This window comes from Marmota flaviventris, chromosome 17 (assembly GCF_047511675.1).
Source record: "Marmota flaviventris isolate mMarFla1 chromosome 17, mMarFla1.hap1, whole genome shotgun sequence".
Classification (NCBI taxonomy): Eukaryota; Metazoa; Chordata; class Mammalia; order Rodentia; family Sciuridae; genus Marmota; species Marmota flaviventris.
The window spans coordinates 4,886,277-4,912,626 of NC_092514.1; the positions used below are offsets into that span (position 1 = coordinate 4,886,277).

The 26,350-nt window shown below is 33.2% G+C and overlaps 1 protein-coding gene across 1 annotated transcript in view; it reads left to right on the forward strand.

The window, feature by feature from the left end:
• LOC139702414 (cadherin-18-like) overlaps positions 1–22,682 on the forward strand; it is a 216,222-nt gene extending 193,540 nt beyond the window's left edge. Inside the window, 3 exon segments of the mRNA XM_071603505.1 lie at positions 12,964–13,027; positions 13,029–13,204; positions 22,192–22,682. Coding sequence (XP_071459606.1) covers positions 12,964–13,027; positions 13,029–13,204; positions 22,192–22,682 — 731 coding nt within the window.
• The last annotated feature ends 3,668 nt before the right edge of the window (positions 22,683–26,350 follow it).

The following is a 26,350-nucleotide window of genomic DNA, read 5'->3' on the forward strand; positions in this document are numbered from 1 at the left end:
TTTATATATAATGATATATATATTATCATTTATATAAATGATAATTTATATATTATATATATATAAAATATATAAATTATCATTTAATAGTAAATTATCATGTGTGTATAAGTATACATATTTTGATGATATATCCATGTGCATGTATACATAGACTATATATCAATTATAACTATATTCATTAAATATATAGGAATTATGAATAACTAAGTAAATAATTAATAAATTTGAAATATATGGTTAGGAATAATACAGATGAAATTCAGAAATGTGGTCAACTGTGGGTGGAAATGAGAAGTGAAATCAGGTGGATATTTATGCAATGTCTTATTTTTCTGAGACATATCTAAACAAAAGTAGCATTATAATATATATAAAGTTTGAGTTGTAGTGTTTTCTTTTAATTTCTGTATGAGTGAAAAGTTTCACTAAAATAACTAAAGCATGTTTGTAGCACAAAATAGGAACTCACTTACTCAACTAGTGTGAACCTGAACACTATTTATGTCAGTTTCTCTAAGTGTTGATCTCTTCACAAGTATAGTCAGGATCTATTTCCTGCCCTCAAAAACATCTCATGTGATACAGTGATCACACATGGAATGGTACAGAGAATAAGCATGATGCACAGTAAGAACAGATAAGATATGTGCCTGTTCTGGAATAAGATGAGTGAAATTTATCAGAATAAGGGCAGTGGCTAAAAGTTTTAGACAAAAGATTGGAAGTCACAAGGTCCTAAGGTGGGAAAAATCACGGGAGTAGACCAGGATTAAAATTTCACATGATGTCAACAGCTATAGAAAGTGGACATAAAATTAAGAGGTGGTGAAAGGGGCAGGCTGTAGTCACTTTCACAGTTTCTTAGACTATGGAAATAAATCTTCCAGTCTTCTCCATTTTTATGATTTCAATCATAACTGCATGGAAAGTATGGAAACTATTTAAGGGAAACACTGTAATTTAGTGTGTCATGCCTTAAGACCTGAAGATTTTCCTCTTCGTGAATCACAGTACCACAACTTCTTCAAATGTTTATATCCTCTCCTCAGAGTGCTTGTATGAGACAACAATTTTCCATAGTTGGTGTGTTAGTCATCTTTTCTATTGCTGTGACCAAAAGACCTGACAAGAACAATTTTAGAGGAGTCGAAATTTATTTTGGGTCTCAGTCTATAGATGGCTGTCACCATTCCTAGGGTTTCAAGGTGAGGCAGAGCATTATAATGGAAGTGTGTGGAGGTGGGGAGCATCTCTGAACATGGTGACTAGGAAGCAGAGAGAGAAAGAAAGAGAGAGAGAGAGAGAAAGAGAGGGAGAGAGGGAGTTCCCAAAAGGCACACCCCCAGGGAACTAGAGTCTCAGCCACACCCTACCTACCTACAATTACCACCTAGTTAATCCCTATCAGGTGATTAATGTACTGATTAGGTTAAATCATTCATAACCCAATTCTTTTACCTCTAAACTGTCCTTATTCAATCACACACAAGCTTTTGGAGGACATTACACAACTAAACCATAAAACCTGGCATTCATCCTTTCCTGCCTTGCAAGCAAAAGCATTAATTACCCTTTGGTTCTAGACTACAGCTTCTAAAATATCTGTGTAATAAATAGCCCTGGAAGGTACGGGATGCCTTTTAAGAACAAAGGATATTTTTATTTACTCTGTAGTTGAATGAGGATAAGGACTTCTTTAAAACACTTTTTGGGCATGTTTGCTTGCAATTCATTACAAATGATCTATGATTTCCAAACTCAAGATTCTTTAGCAGGCATACAAACTCATTGTGTGCACACAGTGCTCCTGGACTCTTGCACCTCACTATTTTCACCCTAGATTGCTAGGGAATTTATATGAACAAGTGTCTATGCTGTTGATGTGGACATGAGGAAAAATTCCTTCATCTCTGCTCCAGGAACATGTGTCTTCCCCAGTCACCTTAAATTATGGTAGGTTAATTTATTAGCTTGAAAGCTGAAAAAAATCTCAGATAAGACCTTTCACAATTATTAATACATCATTGAACTAAACTGTACTAGAAACTTCTGTAAAAGCATCTATATATTTATAACTTATTAATATGTGTATACTATGCTAATTCCAGAGGCAGACATTTAGAGTATTTATGCCTAGTAACAATAAGGTAGCTAATTTCTTCAAACCAACTAAAAAGATCTTCATTCATGTAAACTCTGACAATATTCCCTGTGTAATAGCCAGAACAACTTGCAAAATAACCAAATTAAAAACAACATTTCATGTTTTTCTAGATCTCTCCTCTCCCCATTAGATCTTTCCTGCCTTATGTTTTCTACCTCATTAATTTGGAACCTGCAAATTTATCTTAACATTGCAGAACAAAAGTCTTCTTAAATGTTCCATCTTGTTTATAAAAAACATTCTTTATTTTGGGCCTAGTTTTTATTACTCACTGTGGCATATGCTGGGAGTATATTGGTAGAAACACCAGCATGGAGCTAATGACATACTTAAAGACGCAGGAGTCTTACCAGAGAAAATATATGCACTCAGAAAAATGTAGACCAAATAGTCCATGCTTAGCCAGATAGTCATTTTTTTTTTTTTACTTTTATCTACAAAAAAAACGGGGAACTTTTTTCTTTTGCATTTTTTCCCTATTTTTAATGTATTATTCTTGTGATTTTTAACAACAATTGTCAGACTATTCTAATCCTTTTAGCATATCTGTGTTTGGTGGGTGAATGTGGAAGGAGACAAAACTCGGATATATAGTCTTCATTCTTGATGTGTCTAATTACTTGCAGTAATTACTTGAAACTGGCTAATCATGGAGAACAGAAATTTATTCCTCAAAATTGTGGAGGCTGGTGTATGGTTAGGGAGCAGTCTCTGCTTCCAAGATTAGACTTGATTATTTCATCCTCTATAGGGAAATAATTCTGTCCCTGACATGGCAGTAGGGCAGAAGAGAGAGGGCCCACACAGCAAGCTGCTTTTATTGTGGCATTAATTCACTCATGGGAAATGGATCCACCTACCTCCTGGTAATATCACCACCCAACACTTTATTGCTCTGGTGCCCAAGTTTTCAACACCTGAATGTTAGGGCAGAGATGACCAAGCCTTAACACTAGAAGAAGCTTAAATGCTAGTGTATTTCTGTAGAGAATATTCATTGTTTATTCTTATAAACAAGCATAGAAGGGATTTTCACTTTTATCCAATCAGAGTTTTAACTGAGACAAGGATGATTTGCAGTTCTGTTTAGATGAAGTTTATCCCTGCTTTGTTCCTGTTCCTGGAGCATGCCACTCTAGGACTCTTTACTGAGAGTGTGCTTGTGGTCCCTAACTTTTACCATTGTTTGTTCAACAGCAAGATATAACACTATACTTTTTTTTTCTTCTTCAAAGTGTTTCAGCTAAACTTTTTTTTCTTAAATTTTTAATTTAAAAAAAATATGCTTTAGGAAAAAATCTGCCTTGTATTCAGATATGAGACCCATTGGTTTCCAATTTGGTTCCAGATCCAAGAAACTTCCAAATGCTCTTCTAGTTTCTGTCTCAGTACGTAACCCCAATCTCTCATTAGTTATTAGTATAAGCAAACAGATTGCATGGAAAGAGCAGCTCAATTTAGATAATGGGTCAGGATGTCAGATAACAGTATTTGTAGCATAAGAATGGATTCTTCCTCTAAAATATTTACTGGAATAATATGCTTGGATAAATAAACTTGGCCTATGTATGTATCCTGAATGTCATCTCCAAAGGAGAGAGGATATGAGGATTTTAAGAAAATATTTAGGTCTGGTTTAAATTTACCATCATCATTTATTTTATTAGGAGAATCCCTGGGAACTTTGTTTAAACAACTTACCTAAGTGAAAGATCACAGAGCATGGAAGGGATGAAATATGTTGAAGGACAGAAAATCAGTATGTATTAAAACATATTATATGTGCTAGAAAGGAAAATAAAATCTTAATTAGACATAAATATGAGACTGTTCACACTGACACATGAAAACATGGACAATGAACAATTTAAAAACCTGGTAGGGTGAAAAAATTCAAATGGATGCTGCTTTAAGTGGAATTAGTGATCAGAAAGAACAAAAGGAGAAGAAACACAGAACAGTGTTTCAGAGGTTGATTCTGCAAACAGCTTGTCTTTCTGGTATCTCTACTAATTAAGTATGAGGCCAACCATGTCCCAGCCCTGGCTTTTACCATGACTCAACATTGTCTTTGTAAAATTTAGATAGGAGGATGGTGATTAGTGTTATTTTTATTCTTGCAAAGATAGATTAAATTACAGAGAATTTGGTATCACATGATATAATGTAGTCATAAAATGAACAATACAGATAAATTAAATAGAAAAAGCATTATTGAAGAAACAAACACCCTCAGTGAAGGAAGATTTTGGTTCAAGATTGAAATGATATAGATATCTCCTAGAGAAATCCTTTGACATAACAAAATGTAAAATAATTCTATAAATTTCCAGACAATAATTTAAAATTGTAAAGTGATCGGATGTAGTAAAAATACTCTAAAATTACAAGAGCCAATGCCCATTTAGTGACATTTGAAAGAATAAACTAAAATGAAAGAATTATCTTCCCATCTAAAATATAACTCACTTTAATATTAATGAAGGGAGTGTACAAAAACTTTATGCATCAGTGAATATAACTGTATAAATTAACATAAAATTTAATTAGGAAAAATATATGGACTTTTTGCAGGCAAATTAAAATAAGATAAAATAAGAATGTTAAAGTATTGAAGGTAAATTCAAAGTATGAATTATTCAATACATGATTATTAAACATCTGCCAGAAACAATGAATTGAGTATAATGAATAGAGCATAATCAAATAAAAGCAATAGTAATAAAATAATAGACTATATAGTACTTTTTAGAAATATCATATGCACTTTGATTATTTTCAATGGGAACTTATTTATTGATTGATTTAATTAAAAATGAAAAGCTTTTTAAACATATACTCATGCAGTTCTATCTCCTCCATCTCTGTTCACACCTTGGGCTCAGCATGGCCATTCCAAGCACTCCACCTGCTCTGTATAACCATTCTTCCTTGCCTTTCCTGGAGAAAATTGTCATTCAACTAAGAGAAATTCTATAGTCAGCTTTTAACATTAGTTTTCTTGCACTTCTTAATCTTTCAAGTGATATTACTTTTTCCAGCATAGAAAGCAGTGAACTAAGTAGGCAGAATGTGGGGACTTAGAAAACATATCTCCTGCTTTCCAGGGGCTTGTGATCTAGTCAGAAAAGTGAGGCTGACATGAAATGCAACTTGCATTTGAAGTCAGTGGAATATCAGTAACTTCAATTACTACAAGTTTTTAGTTTAAAAGATGAAAGCATCATTACACTTTTAAGGTAGAGTCCATTCTTCCAGGCAGAGTAAATCAGAGTACAGTTTCCAACTAGGGGAGAGTTTAAGAGAGTACCAAGATGAGGAAGGCATCATCAGTCACACTGGGGAGAAAAATCCATCCAGGGAAGTGCAGCAAAGCAGAAGCGAGGTGACATTTTAATTCACCCTTGAGTACAGATTGTTATGCATCATTCTCTATTCTGTGCTCTCAATAGATACATTGTCATTCATTGCTTAGTTGCTTTAGTACCAAATTGTAGTGAATAAAAAAAAAAAACATGATAAGCAAAAAATCTTTAATATTTATCTGGAAATGTATTGTTCACAAATTATTAAATATTAATGATTGGATTTGGATAATTACCAAGTAAGTAAAGGATTTATTTTAGCAATATATACTTTAAAATGTATATTGCAAATATTTTTCTTTAATAATGGCCTTATTTTTACTTTACTATATTGGTAGTGACACAATTTTATTGAAATTTACAACCAAAGTTTAGAAGTTAATTTTAAAGTTAGAGCAATAAACATATGAAATGTTTTCTGATTCAAATGTATATTTCTGCTATTATCTTCCCTTAAATTGTAAAATTTTCATTTTAGCACCAAAACATTCTATTATATGATTTCCCGTTCTTATTCTCTATAGCAAATAAACTTTGGCCATAAAATCTCAGATTTTTTAAAATTTTGGCTCAAACCAAGATTCTGGACTTAGAATACTTTGTGCATGCATTTTGTAATATATATCCTAATCCCCTAATATAAAATCATTCCTCTACCATGGCATGTCTATTCTGTTTCATGATCTTCATGCTGTCTCTTCAGGAACTAGGCTTTATTTAATGCAAGAAGATTTGTCTGACTTAAGTCTTAAGCTTAATTCTAACTGTAACAGTACATTTGTAAATCACAGATTTTTGTAAAGAAAGAGATTACAATAAGTATACATGTCTATCTCTCTTTGTTTACAAGGTTCCAACTCAATTTATCTTTCAAATTTATTCTTTAAAATTCTTTGATGATTTGCTACCAAAAATATTATTAGTGTTGGTCCCTAAGTTCTTTTATTGGATACATATATTCCAATTTTAATAGACCTTCATATTCTTTTAAAATGAATTCATTTTAAAACAATAAAAATGCTATGAAAATTATCATTTACAATCATATTTACCAAGATTTTGTAGACTGCCTGTGCTAGTCAGTTTTCCCTCATGGTGACAAAATACTTGAGAAAATCAGTGAAGGTTCATGATTTGAGAGGTTTTAGTCTATGTTGCTTGTTCCCCTTGCTTTGGGCCTGTAATGAGGAAGAACATTATGGAAGGTGTGGTGGAGCAAAGTTGCTTGCCTAATACCAGCTTGTAAGCAAAGAGATAGAGGAAAGGACCAGGGTCCCATATACTCTTCAAATGCTCAGTATCCATTGGTCTAACTTCCTTCCAATAGGCCCTTCCCCTAAAGACTGCACCATCTCCCAAAGTCTTTAACAAACCTTGTCCTTTTAACCTTCTTCCAATATTTCTAATATTTTGGTTTTTGTTTTGCTTCATAACTTTTCATTTCTTTGCAATAAAATACATTTATGCTTCTAAAATAAATATATTGGCTATTATGTTTCTTTATAACTTTTAGCAAAACATTTAAATGCAATCTAAAACAAAAAAGTTTTTTGTTTGTGTTTTGGGAGAAGGGAGGCTATTTAGGGTTATTAAAAGAACTTTAAATTTCCATTGCTATTAGAAGAACTTTAAATTTTCCATCGTTATGATAAAGCATATTTTCAATGTTGATATTGACTATGCAGCTGTTAAAAACCTTTGCTCTCAAGCCCTTTCATTCAAAATCTACTATGAATTAGTTCTGAAATACAGGTACTTAGGTTGACACACATTGGAAATCCTAGTAGTTTTTAACATGTTCACTTCATACATTTCAGCATTGTCAGATCTGAAGCAGTTTATATTCCCATAGTTTATTCTTGTCCTTCAAACAAGAATTCACAGCTGGTGTGGTAATGTACTTAATTTCGCTACAGAGAATGACCATTTAAAATTCTGTTTTTATCCACAGGGTTTCAAGAGAACATTTAGAGATTTCTCTTTGTCCTAAACAAAATGGTGCACACATAATTCACCCTGCCTTACAAATCAAGCACCACACATCCTCTAATAGATGAGCCAGCTACTACTCCCTGCTGAGTCACTTATCTCCTGTCAGAGAAGAGAGCCTAACACAGTGCTTTCATTCCTCCCTGGCTCTCCTTTCTCTACCAGTCAAATCTCAGATTCTTCACTTGCTTACATTTACTCACATGCATTGGACAGAGTAGCACTGTGCTTTATCAAAAATTAGACACTTGAGTCTTGACTATTGGGAAGTTAAAATCCATATACAGTCTTAATCATAAAGTAGAAAACTCTGAATTTCAACACTAGAGAATTTTTTAGTGGACATTTAACTTTAAATAAAAGAATATGCTTTTGTTTCCTCTTTCTGAGTTGTGTCAGGTCATACTGCATCAAACTTTTTATACCTTTGTAATGATAAAAATATAAATAAAGGAAAGTTGATTCATATGTACCAAGCCAAAAAAAATAAAAGTAGAAGAACAAAATAAAGTTACTGCTAATTTTACTATTCCATGTTCCATTCCACTTTATTTTGCCTTCTTCTCTTGGAAATGTAGGTTCCACTCTTTTACTTAAATTCTTTCTTTGGTATGAATTATACGGTGCTAGGTGCTATAGTAACTTGACCCTTCCTCTGCATTAAGGAAGGTGAAACTTTAAACAGTCTGAAAAAGAGAATTATGCATACAGTAAAACTCTCTAAAGATTTACACTCACAACTTTCTACAGGGTTTATAATTTTAGAGACTTTTAACAGTTTCTTCTACTTTGGCTAATCCATTAGTTGCTAATAATAATGCTATTTATTAAATATCTGTTATAAATATTAGGTAGATGATTTCTCTTATAGTTCATATTCTTATTGTTGTGCTGCTATCCTTGCCTTTTCTTCTGAAATTGCATTTTTGCAATATGTTGATGAACGATTTTGTATCTTGAGTTTAATTTTTTTCTTTATTATACCCCTCCACTTCTAAATTTACATGTATGCAAATGTATGTGTTATTTATGAGATTTGCTGATAGTCTTCAAGGTTTATATTTGTTTTATATGCATTTATTTAATTTTTAGTCTTAGTTATGCAGTCTTTATATGAGAGCTTACATATAACAGAGATGTAATTAATGACAAAGAAAGATTGAAGAGTTTTAAAAATTCTGACAATAGATGAGAGCTTCTCTGCAGCAAGAGATATTTTCTTATTGTGAGGTAAAGAACAGGCATCACAAAGAAACTCAGAAAAGCTACTGTGTGACATCTGATAAAGAATAAATATGAATACAAATAAATGTCAATAGATTAATTTCTAATCTCCTCTGAGAGCATAGTATAAGTTTCTCTATGAACTAAGTGGGGTCAATTAAATGGCTATAACCTTTTTCCAGCATTATTTATGAATCTGAAGGAAGAATTTTTATACAATGGATGGTTGTGTTTATGCAGAATTTAAAGATTATCAAGAAGGAGTGTGGCAGATGGTCAACAGGATGACATTCCAGGGTGCAAATCAGAACGTAATGACATATTGGATCATGCATTTGTGGTTTGGCAGACAGACAAGTGAGGCCACAAGGATGTTTACAAACTCAAATGAACAGGAAGATTCCAGAGTCTGAAAATTGAGCTTAGGGTCATTCTGGGATTGACAGAGAGGAAGTCAGGCAAAACAAGAGAAAGAATAAGCACATAGCAAAGAACATACTGAGCTCCTGCTGCTGAAGTGCTGCAAGTTATGTATAGCTCATTTTGGTTTTAATTTCTTAACACATGCCAATGTAATAAGAAACTGTAATAGAAGAGAAGTTCCTGCTGATTGTCGCTCAAATTACTATTTATCAAGCACCGATCATATGAAAGGAATGTTGCTGGAAACCGCAATAGCATTGTTTATTTCATGGGTTCTAATAATAATTAAATTATAAATTGTTCATATCATTGCCGAAGGGTTAGAGAAAAATGAAACTAAAATATGATCTCCCGTTTTTTGCCCATCTGAAATTCTCCATAATTTGCCACCTAAAATATATATTTTATTGTATATTCTTATTTAGATTAAGATATTCAGTTTTGTCATTCCAAATGTCCTTGAATGTTAGTTCAATACATTAACTGGACTGGCTTCACAAATAAGTGTTCTAAAATACTCTCTCTTCATCCAAGCCATTGAGGGTTCAAACTAAGAACCAAGTCTGGATGCACATTATTAGCAATTGCTTATTATTGAAAATTAATACACAGCACTTCCCATCCACACATGTTCTATCCTTCAATGTTTTCCCTTTATTAATCTTATGTTAATGATTTTTAACTTGACTATCTCTTAAGACTTTCTATAATATTTTTAAGTATATTTGAAATTTTAGAGATTTCTTATTGCCCTTGTAGCCTAAGTTTCATTTTCACCAAGACATACATTTTTATTTTGATATGTACACATACACATGATATATCTCAATAAATATGATCTACATACCCAGACATGACATAAACCATATGATTTATATGCTCACACATGATATGGGACTCCATATGAATATGATCCATATATAAACACGATATAGACTTCCAGTTGGATTTGATCTATAAATGTACTTGTGATATATATGTGTACATGAATATAAACCTATACATGCATGCATTTATATATGTATTTTTCTTACCACTTTCATGTTCTTCCTCATGTTCATAGATTTCTTATTCAAGTTCTTGAGGCTTCTGCCAAGCACATTTTTTGCAGTTCCATTGAAGTACAGACTATCCCTTGTCAAGAGCTCATTATCTGTTGAGGCCTTTCTAGGTGGGAAGTTCTTTGCTTCCTAAATCCTCTCTTCTTTTCAAAAGCTAAACACTCAACTGCAAAAAAAAAAGGAAAAAAATGTCTCCATGTCATAGGGTTTTCTATTTTCTATTTAGGAGCTAAAAGTGCACTTCCACAGGCATATTCTGGTTTTCTTTTGTTTGGAATCACATTTGTGGCTGCATTTTCAACAATTATCCACTTTAATAATGTAAACTGTCAGCTAGGCTGGAGCCATAAGATATTCCATATCTACCAGAATGGCTGTTACCATGTTAATCTACATGTCATTATTTATGTCGCTCAAATCCAGTAACAAGTGTCTTGCCCCTCTCCTAAGAATAGTTGTGTAATTCTCAAACATATTTGTGCACATAAACACTTAGCTCAAACATGTTCTTTCTATTAAGGAATTAAAATAGAGACAACTTTATGTTAATCATAACAAAGCATCCAACTGGGAGATCTGATTTTTATGGAAGATCAGGTTTCCTGTGGAATAACCCATGATTGCTATGGTGCATACAAATAATGCATACACGTATATATCTCATCCTCTTCTTTTTCTATTCTGTGACCTGTTTCAGAATACACATTTGATATGGTTTTTAAATTCTTCTTTCACCAGATAAGAAAATCCTTTTCAATTTCTCATTGAACTATTTACTTTTCCTATACATCATCAGTGACATAATTATATATATATATATATATCCTTTTCAATTTCTCATTGAACTATTTACTTTTCCTATACATCTTCAGTGACATAATTATATATATATATATATATATATATATATATATATATATATATATATGTGTGTGTGGGTGTGTGTGTGTGTGTGTGTATTTATATGTATATTTTTCCATTTAATTCTCTATATTATATTAAATATTTGTAAATTAATTATATTTCTATTGCATTTACTTAGAACATTCAATCAAGAAAATATTATATGGTATAGTATTATTACTATCAAATTACCTATATTAAAAAAAGAATTCTAATTTTCATAATAAAAATCATTGACTTGAGAAAGAGAATCCCTAAATATAAATGTCCAATGGTGCACTCACATTTTTAGTGCAAAATAATTAACTCAGGTATAGTCATAGGCTGAGTTCCCTGTGATGCTGACTCTGAATTGGAGTTTAGAGTGCAGGATGTTCATGAATCTGATATATATATATATATATATATATATATATATATATATATATATATATATATATATATATATAAATTGTACAGAGTAAGTTTCTTTTTTTCAATACTGTGGGTTGAACCCAGAGACACTTTAACACTGAGCTTCATTCCCTGCCTTTTTAAATTAGAAATAAGGTCTTGCTAAGTTTCATAGAAACCTTTCTAAATTGCTGAGTTTGACCTCAAAGTTTCAATCCTCCTGCCTTAGCCTCTCATGTTGCTGGGATTACACATTTGTATCACAATGCCTGGCTAAGATTCTGTGCAGTTTTAATGCTTCTCAATGGCTGACCCCATGACAAAGCTCTTAAGCTAAACTTATCTTTCAATATATCAGCATTTGGTGGTAAATGTTCTGAATATTCTAACCTTTCATGAGGAAGTCACTGAAAGTTGTGACCTAGGGTCAGGTGATAGTTTATAGGTAGAGCAATAAGTCTTTCCCAGAAGGGTATCTGAACAGTATATCCAAGTGTGTACCATGGGATCTTTTCACTCATAGACATTCTGGGAAGAGAAATAACAATGGTAAAATATTATATGATATATACATTTCAGTACATCAATATTAATTGGTGACAAATTGACCAAGATGTGATATTACAATTTTGATCAGGATTCTAGAATGTATCAAAGTGTGTCCTGTGTGGTTTGATATAAATTATACTCTACGACTCTGTCCATTTATTTTAAACTACTTATTTATAATACAAATTATTTTCTCCAATACAATAAAGATTTTAGCAACCACTTTCATATGATGTTGTATGGATTGATCAATATGTATCATGCCCACATTTCTTATAGTACATAACATTTAAAAATCACATAAAATAGAACTATTTGGTCACCTTTAACTTCCATGTGGTGTATTCACTCTGACAAAAGTGCATCATATTATAGTTAAGTTTTTAAGTTTATCAATCTATGTGGTGTTTTCATAGAAATATCATCTGTATCAGTGGTTCTTAGACATTTTTAATGTATTGAAATCTCCTGAATAGTTTGCTGAAGTACAGATATCTGTTGCTGTCATTTGAAGTAAGAGTCTAGGTTTGGGGTGATCCTCCTAGTTCACAACAAAGACTAGGATCCATTTGCTTCAGGCCATTTCTATGCCTTAAGTATTTTAGCTGCTAAGTAAGTCCATATTCAAAATGGCTTTGTCTCTTCCCTGCTGTCCTCCCATGACTTCACCATTCCATCAGTTTGGCTCTATTAACTACTCAAATAATTTTCTCAATTGAACTATGAATTTTAGCTATTCCTTAAAAATTTCCCCTTCATGTTCCCTTGGCCATTTTGTGAGTTAAAAAAAAAAAAAAATCACACATATCCGTTTTATCCATTAAAGGAAATGTGAATCTTTAATGGCAGCTTCACTAAGTATATTTTGTTTTGCTTATGTCTATCATAGATAACACAGCCAGCATTCTAACAAGGCGGAGGAGATTTAGTCGAACTATTCAGGATGTGTATTATGATCTCTGATGGTGGAATCCCCTCTTTCAGCAGCAGCAGCACCCTCACCATCAGGGTTTGTGCATGGGAGAGAGATGGGCGCGTGCGGACCTGTCATGCAGAAGCCTTCCTGTCCTCGGCTGGTTTGAGTACAGGATCCCTAATCGCTATCCTTCTCTGTGTTGTCATTCTCCTGGGTAAGTCATTCTACAGCCTAAGGTGGTACAATGGCAGTTCTGAATGGGAGTAAATTGTATTCTTGAAATATAAGGATTACAAAGGCATAATGGGGATAATAAAACATGGCTGCACATATTCTAATAAATTAAATTTTACAAATCTGTAATCTGGAACTAATTTGATTCAAAACTTGGGAAAGAGTTGGAATATCAGCAACATATGAAATCTAAGAGAAAAAGTTTTGAAAGTATGTATTTTAGAAAAATTAATAGTAAGATATTCTAAGTCCCATTTGGAAAGAACTTTTCAATTAATTTCTGGGAACAGAAAGACATTGTTTTAATATGTCTAGGACCTACCCTGCTTAGCTCAGCCAAGGTCAGCCCACTTGGGTCTTATAGCCATAGTATAAATAAGCACAGAAATTTAATATACAGTATGAGGACTAGAGTTAATAATAACATGGTTTTATATCGGTAAAAAATGTCAAAAAAGTAGATTTTAAGTTGTTTTAGCACACACACATGAAAAGGGGGTAAATGTGAGATGAAGAATATGTTAATTTGCTTGATAATAGTTATCATGTCACTGGATAGTAATATATTCAAATATCATGTTTACATCACAGACATATACAATAAAGTAAATCTGATAACCAAATAAGAATATAAAAGTCTTATAGAAACTTCTGTAATTCCCAAATATCAGTTAATCATCAATGTTAGCTGAGTTTAACATATTCATTCTAAGACACTGTAACCTGAAATATCATATATTTTATTAAATTCAATTATATTATATTGAATACTGTAAGATTTTCTCGAATCTGAGATTTGCATTGCATTTTATTTTATTAAAAAATCCAGTTTTATATTAGCTCTTGTTATATTCTAATGGATGTTAGATGTGTATTCTAAACCTCATCACATCTATATTTCAAACTGATATTATCTCAAACTTTTAGATCTTATTTAAGACAGACACAATATAAAGAAAGAAAGAAAAAAGAAAGAAAGTAAGATAGTACACCCAGATTTTGTAACAATAAAGGTAGATATGAGCCGTTTTTTCTACATAGTTTAGAGTGCATATGTGTTTGTCTTCCAGTGTGTACCCACTTCCTCCTTTCCATTAGAGACTTATTTGTGACCTTTCTTGGTAGTGTGCACATGTGAAAAAAAAAAAAAAAACACTGTATTTTTTGTTAAGACTAGGGTATTCCCACAAAGAATATTCCAGGTTTTGTTCCTGGGAGGAAGATAACCTGCTTGCATAGATGGTGAAGAGAGTAAGTTGGAATGAGGCTGACGAGGAGAAGGAACATAAGAAGCATGTGTGAGAAAATGTAAAGCTATTGTGTATCTGAAAAAAATGGGGGTTTGCTGCAGGTGTGTAGACTGGATTAAAACAGGAGAGTCTCATTGTAAACTTGGCAAGTGGAAAAGATCACAGTGACTGAATTGAAGAAAAAAATCTCATGGTGCTAAGAGAATAACAGGGGAGTAGTCTTCCTCTGACATGGCATGAATTGGATCAGCACATTTTGAGTTAAGTTGAAAAAAAGTGAATAATATCAAAATATGATAAATACCTTTGATAACTTAGATGTCTGAGTAAGTTGGAACAGTATCAAACAGGGCTATTTGTCTATTCATCTCTTGCTGAGTGTATACCCTGTTTCTCCCTTAGTTATGCAATGGATTAATCCATTTTGGTTAAATTACATAGCAAAAATAAAAAAAAAAATACAGAGAGTAAAGAGTAGAACTGAGCTGTGTGAAACTTCAAAGTGATTGCCATGTCAGGAGGGATGAGATAAGAGAGGACAGAAAAGAAATCAGAAAGATAGAAATTTAGTCAAGTACAGTGTCACAAATGTACATGGGAAAGAGTGTTGATGGGAATAGAGCACTGTGTTACACACTGAATCTATTCAATGTCAAAAACTGCTCACAAGTTCAACAATTTGTACCTAAAAATTATTGTTTGCACTTAGCAACCAGAAACATGCATAATTTGTGCAACACCATAACAAGAGCTGTTTCACTGTGGTAGGATCTTTTAAAGTGTTAAGTCAGCTTCCCTTTCTATGAAACAGTGTCTGATAAGAAGCACTTAAAGGATGAAAAGTATATTTTGGATCCTAGATTCAAAGATGTAGTGCTTAGTCAGCCAAATCCATTGCTCTGTGTCTAAGATGGAGAAAAGCATAATGATGGAAGACTATGGCCAACAAATGTGGCTCAGTTTAAGCCACTGGGAAAACAGAGAGAGAACAAGTAATCAGTGATACCAGTGACCTATATCTTCAAGCTATACCCTACCTGCTTATAATTATCACTGAGTACAGTAATACTTTCAAGTTATTAAAAGATGAAATGGATTAATCCACTGCTTAACTGACAACTCTCATAAACTAATCATTTCACCTCTGGTTGGTACCTCACTGTCTCCCATGCCTTTGGGAACAACTCATATTCAAATCATAATATATAGTAAATGCATGGTACATAAGGAAAAGAGGGAAATCAGGCTTTAAAAATTTATTTATTAGTCATAACTGCTATTGTCCTTATGTATTTTTGTCGCAGTCCGGCTGCAGCAAACTAACCGGGGGTGACAAACAACTTGTGTAGATTGATACAGCAGGAGTAGGAGCCATTTATTGTAGGACAGGAGTGGTATTTATATATTCCACACAGCTTATCTTAATTAGCGTAAACTAGATACATCAGTCAACCAATAAGGAATCTCCACACTTAATGGCTCCCTGGTGTTACTTCACAAACCACTCCCTCTGGCAATATGCCAGGCGCCATCCAGACCTGTTTACAGACTCTAACATTCCCCTGGCAAAATGCCAGGCGCCATCCTGACTTGTTTACAGACTCTAACATTTGCCAGGCGCCATCCTGACTTATTTACAGACTCTAACATATTTTGTTTTTCTCCATAAAATTAAAAAAAGAAAAAACACAAACACACACAAAAAAAACACATCCAAAACAGAAAATAAAGTCATACAGCAGCAACAGAACACTGGATCCCCTTAGAGTTCTTAACTGACGTCACAGAGAATAAAAGTTTATGATTTTAATATAAATTATTTAAAAAAATATTTTTCTTTGTTCTTTTTAGTTATAAATGACAGTAGAATATATTTTTACATATACTACATACATGGAGTATAACTTCCAATTTTTGTGGTTATACATGATGGGGAGACACACTGGTAAAACTTTTTAATTTTGAATGATAGGTTATTTGTGATCTTCAATTTTGTTTTCATTTATCATCATACAACCATTACCATTAAATATGATAAATAATTAAATGTATTGAAAAAAATCAATATACAGTTTTAAATTGTGTTATTCTAATAACATTTTAATAATTCATAAGAATAATACTTCATTTAATTAACATTTATAAAAATATATTTTATCTTGTAAGGATAATTATTAGAACATTTGTACATTTTATATTCTCTGTCAAGAATAATAAAACACATTTTCTATTTGGTGTGTTTGATATTTTTATATCAATACTCAAATATGTTTTATGCTTTTATCTAAATATTTTATAATTCTTTCTTAAGTTAAGGTTTAATCAATTTTTAATGACAAAGTAATTTTTATTGCTAATGGCATTGTAAGGTTTTATTCTTTTCAGAAAATATCTGGACAACAGACACAGAATGTAATTAGAATGTAATGTATTAGACTTCATGGAAAATATATGCAATACCAACACTAGCAAGACATTACAACCTGAAATTCTAAAATAACATTCCACCCTAATGGCTATACCAATTATGAAATTAATATTTTAATATTGAAAACATATTTTAATTATCAGTTTCAGTTCATAAATTTGGCATTGGTTGTACTTATAATTACCTGATTTGGGTGACCCATTTCAGATCCTCTTGTTTTTAATCCTGAACCTGTGAATATGAGGTTTCTGATAAAAAGAATCATGTAAACTCAGCTGTTAAATATTTCTATGCTCATTTTTTATGTGATTTTGCAATTTAAATATGTTCTAATTTTAGGCAAAAATCTATTGCTTATCTGAAAATAGTGCTTGGAAACCAAAAGCCTAACTTTAAACCGTACATGTACATTTTGTGAGAACCGTTATTTACTATTGAGAGCACTTTTTATAGACCCTTTTAATCAGAAGAATGGCAGAGAATGTGGAGTGGGACTTCATGATGTATTTGGAGCTTGTTGTTGAATAGCAGAAACTGGAGCCCACAGTTTATTTTATTTTATTTTATTTTTTAAGAGAGAGAGAGAGGAGATTTTTTTTAATATTTATTTTTAGTTTTTGATGGACACAATATATTTATTTTATTTTTATGTGGTACTGAGGATCGAACCCAGTGCCCCTCGCATGCCAGGAGAGTGCGTTACCACTTGAACCACATCCCCAGCCCCACAGTTTTTATTTCTTCTTTTTAGTTATACATGACAGTAGAGTATGTTTTGACATATTCATACAAACATGGAGTATATCTTATTCTAATTAGAATCCCAGTCTTGCAGATGTATGTGTTGTATTCATATATATACAAAAGAAAGGTTATGTCAGATTAGTTTTACTGTCTTTCCTATTCCTATATCCCCTCCCTTCCTTTCGCATCCTCCTTTGTCTAATCAACTGAACATCTTTGTTCCCCATCTCTGCAACCTTGCTGTGTGTTAACATCTACATATCAGTGGTATGTCTGACCTTTGGTGTTTGGGGATTGGTTTATTTCACTTAGTATGACAGTCTCCAGGTTCATCCATGTAATGGCAAATGTCATAAGTTCATTCTATATGGCTGAGTAGCATTCCATTGTGTGCATATATCACATTTTCTTTATCAATTCATCTATTGAAGGGCACCTAGGTTGGTTCTATGGGTTGGCTATTGCAAATTGTGCTGCTGTAAGCATTGATGTGGCTGCATCACTGTAAAATACTGATTTTAACTCCTTTAGATAAGAGAAGTGGCCTAAGTGGGTAAAATGGTGGTTCTTTTCCTAGGTTTTGAAGAATCTCCGTAATGCTTTCCACAGTAGTTACATGGATTTGTAGTCCCACCTGCAATGTGTGAGTGTAACGTTTTCCCCACATCCTTCACAATATTTATTCTTGATTCTTGCCACTCTGACTAGAATGAGGGGAAATCTCAGTGTAGTTTTATTTTTTATTTCTCTAATTGCTAGAGATATTGAATATTTTTATAATGTATTTGTTTATAGTTTGTATTTCTTCTTTTGAGAAGTGTGTGTCTAGTTCCTTTTCCCATTTATTGATTGGGTTGTTTGTTTATTTGGTGTTAAGTTTTTTAGTTCTGAGGAGCAGGTGGCAAAGATTTTCTCCCATTCTGTAGACTCTCTCTTCATGTTCTTGATTGTTTCCTTTGCTGTGAATATGCTTGTTAGTTTGATACCATCCCATTTATTGACTTTTAATTTTTCTTCTTGAACTTTAGGAGTCTTGTTGAGGAAGTCAGTTCCCAAACCATCAAGTTGAAGTGTTGGGCCTACTTTTTCTTCTAATAGGTGCAGGATCTCTGGTCTAATATTTAGGTCTTTGATTCACTTTGTGTTGAGTTTTATTCAGGGTGATAGATATGGGATCAATTTCATTCTGCTACATATGAATTTTCAGTTTTCCCAGCACTATTTGTTGAAGAAGTTAACTTTTCTCCAGTGTATGTTTTTGGCTCCTATGTCTAGTATGAGTGGTACTTTGTATAATATGCATGATTGGAGAGATTAAATTGGGGAGGGGTCATTTTAATATTTTCATTTGAGTTCCAGATTTTTAAAATAAGAATATGATTGTCAAATCTCCCTATGTAATTATTTTCTGCACTTATCATCTTAAAATATACTTTGGTATTACGATTTTTTGAGACATAATTTAGTTCAAACTATTCATAAGTAAATTAGGAGTCTAATATTCTTAATAGCCATGAGCTGATTTTTAAAAAAATATTTAAAATAAATTTCCACTAAGGCTACTACTATTCATGAAGGTTCATTAAAGCCTTCACAAAGATTATTCTTTTGCCCATCTACATAAGAATTGTCTGTAGAGTATTTGCATTGTGCCAACTGCCACAAATATCTGCTAAAAACAAGTGGGAGAGTGCATCAGGAACACACATGTGAACTGGGTTTCAGCTTGCTTCAGTGGGTAGATTTGACTAGAGGAACCATATGTCCATGTACACCCTGAGGTCCTAATATGATGATAATAAACATCCTATTTCTCTTAAGAGTATGACAGTCTATGTTATTATTTATGTTTTGATATTATATTAAGCTGGAATGTAGCAATTCTATGAATCACTGTTTACTAGCAATAACTACCTAGAAAAGAGTGCACTGTAAATATAAAAATGTTCAAGCATCTAGCATCTATATGTTGAATGAGAAGATAAGAAATTTTTTTTCAAAACTTTTGGAGAATAAGCAAATATAAACCATCATAATAAAAAACATAGCATTACCCCCACATTTCACTCACCAAGTATGATACATACACAAGAATTGAAGCATTGCACTAAGTTTGATGAAGGATGAAAATAATCTCCATAATTCCATAATAGAATTGATTATATCTTTCCTATTATGCATGTACATAAATTTCTTTGAAATCAATAGCTAACCATTTCACCATAAAATAAAATAACTAGATTTATTAATGAAAGTAAGAATTTTCACTATAATGAATTAAGTAGTCTGTAGAAATAAGACATCCAATCTCGAACAGCCTCCTCATTTATTCATAAATATGAGCAGAAATTTTCAGTGAAGTGATAAATCTTCACCTCTGCATAAAATGAAGTTAGTTACTTGATGATGTGTTTAGGGCTTTGACTTAGAAAACTGAGAGGTGGATTTAAAGAAAAAAGTACACAGTGGTATTAAATGCATATTTATTTCATTGAGTAAAAGTAATTTTCCCCCAAATAAAAGGAATAAACATTTTTAAAGTTTAAATATAATTGGAGTTGGCAGATAAAATGTAATGAACCCAGTTAATGTGAATTTCAGATAAAAGTATGTGTATATACACACACACACACACACACACACACACAGCAGATAAAAGTATGTGTATATGCTCTCACCCTGTAAAAAAATGTAGAGTGCAATAATATAATATTTTGGACATATATGGCATATATGTGCTTTCTGCAATATTTTGGTATGTATAAATCCCAAATACTATATGAGGTTTACTTAATTAACATATAATAATATATAATAGTGTGTATTGTGTATGTTATCATCTCACATTTACATATAATTGAATATCCTGCTTTTTAATTTTCATTTGATGAATCGAATTATCTGAAATGGCATTTGAATGCACTTCCTTAATTAGTACAATGTAAAGAACCATGTATAGACTGTAGTGTACTCTATTGTGCCTGAAGACAGTGTATCCAAAGTTCAAGTGAGATAATCCTTTCTATTTGGTGTGAATTTAATATCTCAAACAGAAAGATTTAAAATCCTGAGAATTGGCCAAAGCGAAGTGCCCAAGGTTCATTTCTATTACTTTATCTGGTGATTGCAACATCACTGTTAATTTTAACCCACCATATTTGTTGAGAACTATCCTAAACCACTGTCCAACAGGTCACTTAGCTCCTTATTCTATATGTTTGGAAAAAAAAAGTAGAACACTTGCCGCAGTCTGGCTGGGCACAAATGCCGCAGTCTGGCTGGGCACACAATCACGAGCCACCACACAGCTTGTAGATTCAAGCAGCAACTCTTTATTCCCGAACTCACACCAGCCGTCTACAATCACGTTCTGGGGAAATCCACGTTCTCTGCCCAAATCCATGTTCTCTGCCCAAATCACCCTCCACTGGGCTTCTATCTCCAAAATATACTGGCTGAATCCCGTGAGAACTCAAGGGGAACTCAGGCAGCAGGATACGCCCTATTCCCAGCAGGAATAATCTTAAACCTTAAACCTGGAACCTAAACTGGGAACGCCCTAAACACGATTATCTTAAAACCGGGAACACCCTAATCTGCCTTGGTCCTTGAGCAAGGTCACCTACATTCAATGTCACTGCAACATGTCAGCAACATGGGGTACGCTGGCAAGGAAATTGTCATACCTACTTGGCTAATGGCTCCCAGCAAACACTGTTCTGGAAATATCATTGCTTCTGGTGTGAGAAGTCACAGAGTGCTAGCCCTTTCACCTACCCTCTATGGGAACAATTCTTTCTATCTTAATACACTTTTCTGCATCCAGCTTCTTCATTGTTTAATTGAGTAAAGCCAAAGTTGAGGATTAAATAAATAAGGTATGTGAAGAACATTCACAAACTAAAAAAGATACAATATAAACATATAAAATATATGAAAATAAAATTTATGTTGTGTCCAAATAAAGTAACATTCTTTTGCAACTTGATAGGGTAAATGCATTTTTATTGTCTGATACAATAAAAGGTACTGAACAAGGGAGATCAGCCTTATACAATATTATTTCTTTACTCTTTAGCAAGACATCAAATATCAAAGGGTAAAAGTAGAGGCCCCTTCTTTGAATTTTAAAGGAACTCAATACATCCTGTCTTTGGTGTCTTCACCTAAAATGATTAAGTATCTATTGATAGACAAACACATTATGTTATTATTTTCATTCAAAATTAAATTATTTTTCCACCATTTGTTTCTGTCACATTAGACACAGAATAGTTTTTCAGTAGTCTGATTCAAGAAACCTGAGTTCCTAAGCCTGATGAAATAAGATCTGCAATTCACAATGTTCCATGGGGATGATCATTTTGTTACATTCTTAGGGCATTAAAATACCTTGAGGTGTTATTCAGGATGCACAGGTGAATGCTGTGATGCAGTGCCAGCTGAGTGCTAGAGTGTGGTGACAGGCATAGTAAATTGCTGATGTCAGATCTCCACGAATTTTCCTTTCCCCTAACTGTTTATCCTTTTTTCATTCTTCTTCAGCAATTGTAGTACTTTTTATCACCTTGAGGCACAGCAAAAAAGAGCCATTGATCATTTCAGAAGAGGATGTGCGAGAGAATGTGGTCACCTATGATGATGAGGAAGGTGGGGAGGAAGACACTGAGGCCTTTGACATCACCGCATTGAGGAACCCTTCTGCAGCTGAGGAGCTCAAATACCGGAGGGACATCCGACCTGAAGTGAAGCTCACTCCCAGGCACCAGACACTGTCCACCCTGGAAAGTATAGATGTTCAGGAGTTCATAAAGCAAAGACTGGCAGAAGCAGACCTAGATCCCAGTGTTCCTCCATATGATTCTCTTCAGACTTATGCCTATGAGGGTCAGAGATCAGAAGCTGGATCTATCAGCTCACTGGATTCAGCAACGACACAATCAGACCAGGATTATCAGTACCTTGGAGACTGGGGGCCTGAATTTAAAAAGTTAGCTGAACTCTATGGAGAAATAGATTCTGAAAGAACAACTTAGGGGGCCAATTCTTAAAACCTTGTGGAATCTGCTTCCTCAGCAAGTGGAGACATAACCTCAGCAATGACAAAGCATAACCATGGAAACAGTACTTGAACTGAGCAAGCTGTACACAGCTCCTGTAGAAACAAGTGCCCTTTCTACAATCCAAACTGGGTTATTTAATTGGAAGAAAGCAAAATATAAAAGAAAAATGCAGAGAAAAATCTGCTGTCCTTGTGTATATTTTCAATTGCTCAATAAAGTCGGTGGTACTGTTTAATTAAGAATACCAGAAAAAAAGCCAAACACGAATATTTGTTTCAATATTTTGTGATATCTTTTTTCCTAAAGCAAAACTACAAAAAGGGGCTCAAAATCACTGACAACTATGACTTTTAGGGGTGGTGCATTGCAAAAGGAAACTCATGAAGATAATCATGACCTCTTTTTCCACTTTTTTGAGTGGAGTCTTGAGAGCCACACACTGTTGTGACAGATCCCATTAGCCTTGTCTTGTGTTTAAATTGCATACGGTGTTCCCCCTCTACCAGACCATTCTGTCATGGACTTGTACCATTTCCCTCTGCCCTTCCCCACTTCCTTTCTCCATACAAAATTGATGGAGCATGGGGATTTGCTGCCTGCACTATAAAGTATGCAACTTCGGTGTACCGGACATGCATCGTACTGAGCAGGAGACAATAGTCTCTATCTCGTCTGCCCTCCTTTATTTTAACAGGAGATCCTCCCCCCCATTTTTTTAATAAATAGAATGAATTGTTGAAGGTATACTCTGAAAATCTGATACGTCAGGGAAAGATTTATTTTATAAATAGATACAAACCTTATCCTTTACAAAATGTTGAGGAACTTTTTATTTTTTTCCCTTTATTTTAGAAAACTGAAATCAGCCAAAATTTTTGCTTCAGTCTTAATTCATTTTCCATTTTCATCATAGACAGTCATCAAAAATATGTACCTCACATGTTATCATAGTCTAAAAGGACTATTTTTCAAGTAGCATAAACATAGACTCATTGTTGACTTATTCTTTACACTGGTTCAGACTTATCAGTACTTACATGTTTGATGTCTACAGAGGAATATGTAGGACTGGGTACAAAAAGTAGGAGTTTCACACTTATTATCATTGGACACATGCCTGAATGTCTCTGAAATTCAGGGTCCAAAAGTGCAAGATAGAAATGGACTGACTTCCCTGCTTACCTCACAGGGCTGTTGTGAGGATCAAGCATCTGTAAAACTGCTTTACCCACTGCAAAGGATTCTGCTCCATACATGTTTGCAGACACTAATTTTCTAATTCCATTAACTTATAAATATATATTTACATACATTTTACATAAAATATTATATTATCATGGAAGAATGTCATGAAATCATCAACAGTGATGTTACTGTTTAAGTAAATATGTAATGCATAAGTCTATTTATTTTAATATTTTCCTAAACAATCTAATTTTCTTAATATTTCTTGGGGATTTTTGTTTTTCAAATTGTTTTGGGTAATGTTTTGTTTTTGTGTGTTGCTCTTGATCTCGAAGTAAATATTCATAGCATAATAAGTTCGATTTTCTAAGTGATCCCATCTGTATATTCAGTTAAACTAGAATTTCTAAATTCATGAAATGCAAATTATTTGATGGGAAAATTTTTCTTTGCACTTTAATTTTTTTTCATGATCTAGTGTTTCCAAAATCACATGACATTTTGTGTAATTCTACCCATGTGCAAAATTTTGGATTTTGCCTCATGTCACAGCTGCCCTGCACTATCATATTTCATTTTTGAGGTATGGGAAGAAAGTAAATTTAATTTGAATAATTCTCAATTTGTGTTTTAAGCCTGAGGAATAAAATGTAGTTTAAGGTTTTTACAACATTTTAGATTTCCAGATGCTGCTTTATCATTTTTTACATCATAATGGTGTGTGTTCTGGTGTAGAGCATGAATCCAAAGAGACATGAGGGCCTCGGGGAAGAGCCTATGGACACACAGGCTCTGATTATGCTAACGCTGGACTACTTTAGTCCTGAAAGGAGAGAAAACCTCAGAGATCGACTATGACCTGATGTCTTGACTTTCCCATTCCAAAAGGAGGAGAAACATCAGGATTCTGAAGTTTATCAGGCGTTTGAATTTAGATTTTGATGAACTATCCATGGCTTCTTATTTTTTGAAATATTTACCTTGTAACTTCACTGATGAGGTTTTGAAATATAAAAAATGTGTATTTCCTTCTAACCATTTACATAAAAGTCACTCATATGGACTTCGGAAACAAGCAGGAGTGTCCATACTCATATCAAATAAAATAGATTTCAAGCCAAAGTTAATCAAAAGGGATAAAGAGGGACACTACATACTGCTTAAGGGAACCATACACCAACAAGACATAACAATCATAAATATTTATGCCCCAAACAATGGTGCAGCTACGTTCATCAAACAAACTCTTCTCAAGTTCAAGAGTCAAATAGACCACAACACAATAATCATGGGAGACTTCAACACACCTCTCTCGCCACTGGACAGATCTTCCAAACAAAAGTTGAATAAGGAAACTATAGAACTCAATAACACAATTAATAACCTAGACTTAATTGACATATATAGAATATACCACCCAACATCAAGCAGTTACACTTTTTTCTCAGCAGCACATGGATCCTTCTCAAAAATACATCATATATTATGTCACAGGGCAACTCTTAGAAAATATAAAGGAGTAGAGATAATACCATGCATCTTATCTGATCATAATGGAATGAAACTGAAAATCAATGATAAAAGAAGGAAGGAAAAAGCATACATCACTTGGAGAATGAACAATAGGTTACTGAATGATCAATGGGTTATAGAAGACATCAAGGAGGAAATTAAAAAATTCTTAGAGATAAATGAAAACACAGACACAACATATCGGAATCTATGGGGCACATTGAAAGCAGTCCTAAGAGGAAAATTCATTGCTTGGAGTTCATTCCTTAAAAAAAGAAAAAAAAAAAAAAACAAATAAATGATCTCATACTTCATCTCAAAATCCTAGAAAAAGAAGAGCAAAACAACAGCAAAAGAAGTAGAAGGCAAGAAATAATTAAAATCAGAGCTGAAATTAATGAAATCGAAACAAAAGAAACAATTGAAAAAATTGACAAAACTAAAAGTTGGTTCTTTGAAAAAATAAACAAAATCGACAGACCCTTATCCATGCTAACGAAGAGAAGAAGAGAGAGAACTCAAATTACTAGCATACGGGATGAAAGAGGCAATATCAAAACAGACACTTCAGAAATACAGAAGATAATCAAAAACTATTTTGAATCCTTATACTCCAATAAATTAGAAGATCGTGAAGGCATAGATAAATTTCTTAAGTCATATGATCTGCCCAGATTGAGTCAGGAGGATATAGACAACTTAAACAGACCAATATCAATTGAGGAAATAGAAGAAACCATCAAAAGACTACCAACTAAGAAAAGCCCAGGACTGGATGGGTATACAGCAGAGTTTTACAAAACCTTTAAAGAAGAACTAATACCAATACTTTTCAAGCTACTTCAGGAAATAGAAAAAGAGGGAGAACTTCCAAATTCATTCTATGAGGCCAACATCACCCTGATACCTAAACCAGACAAAGACACTTCAAAGAAAGAAAACTA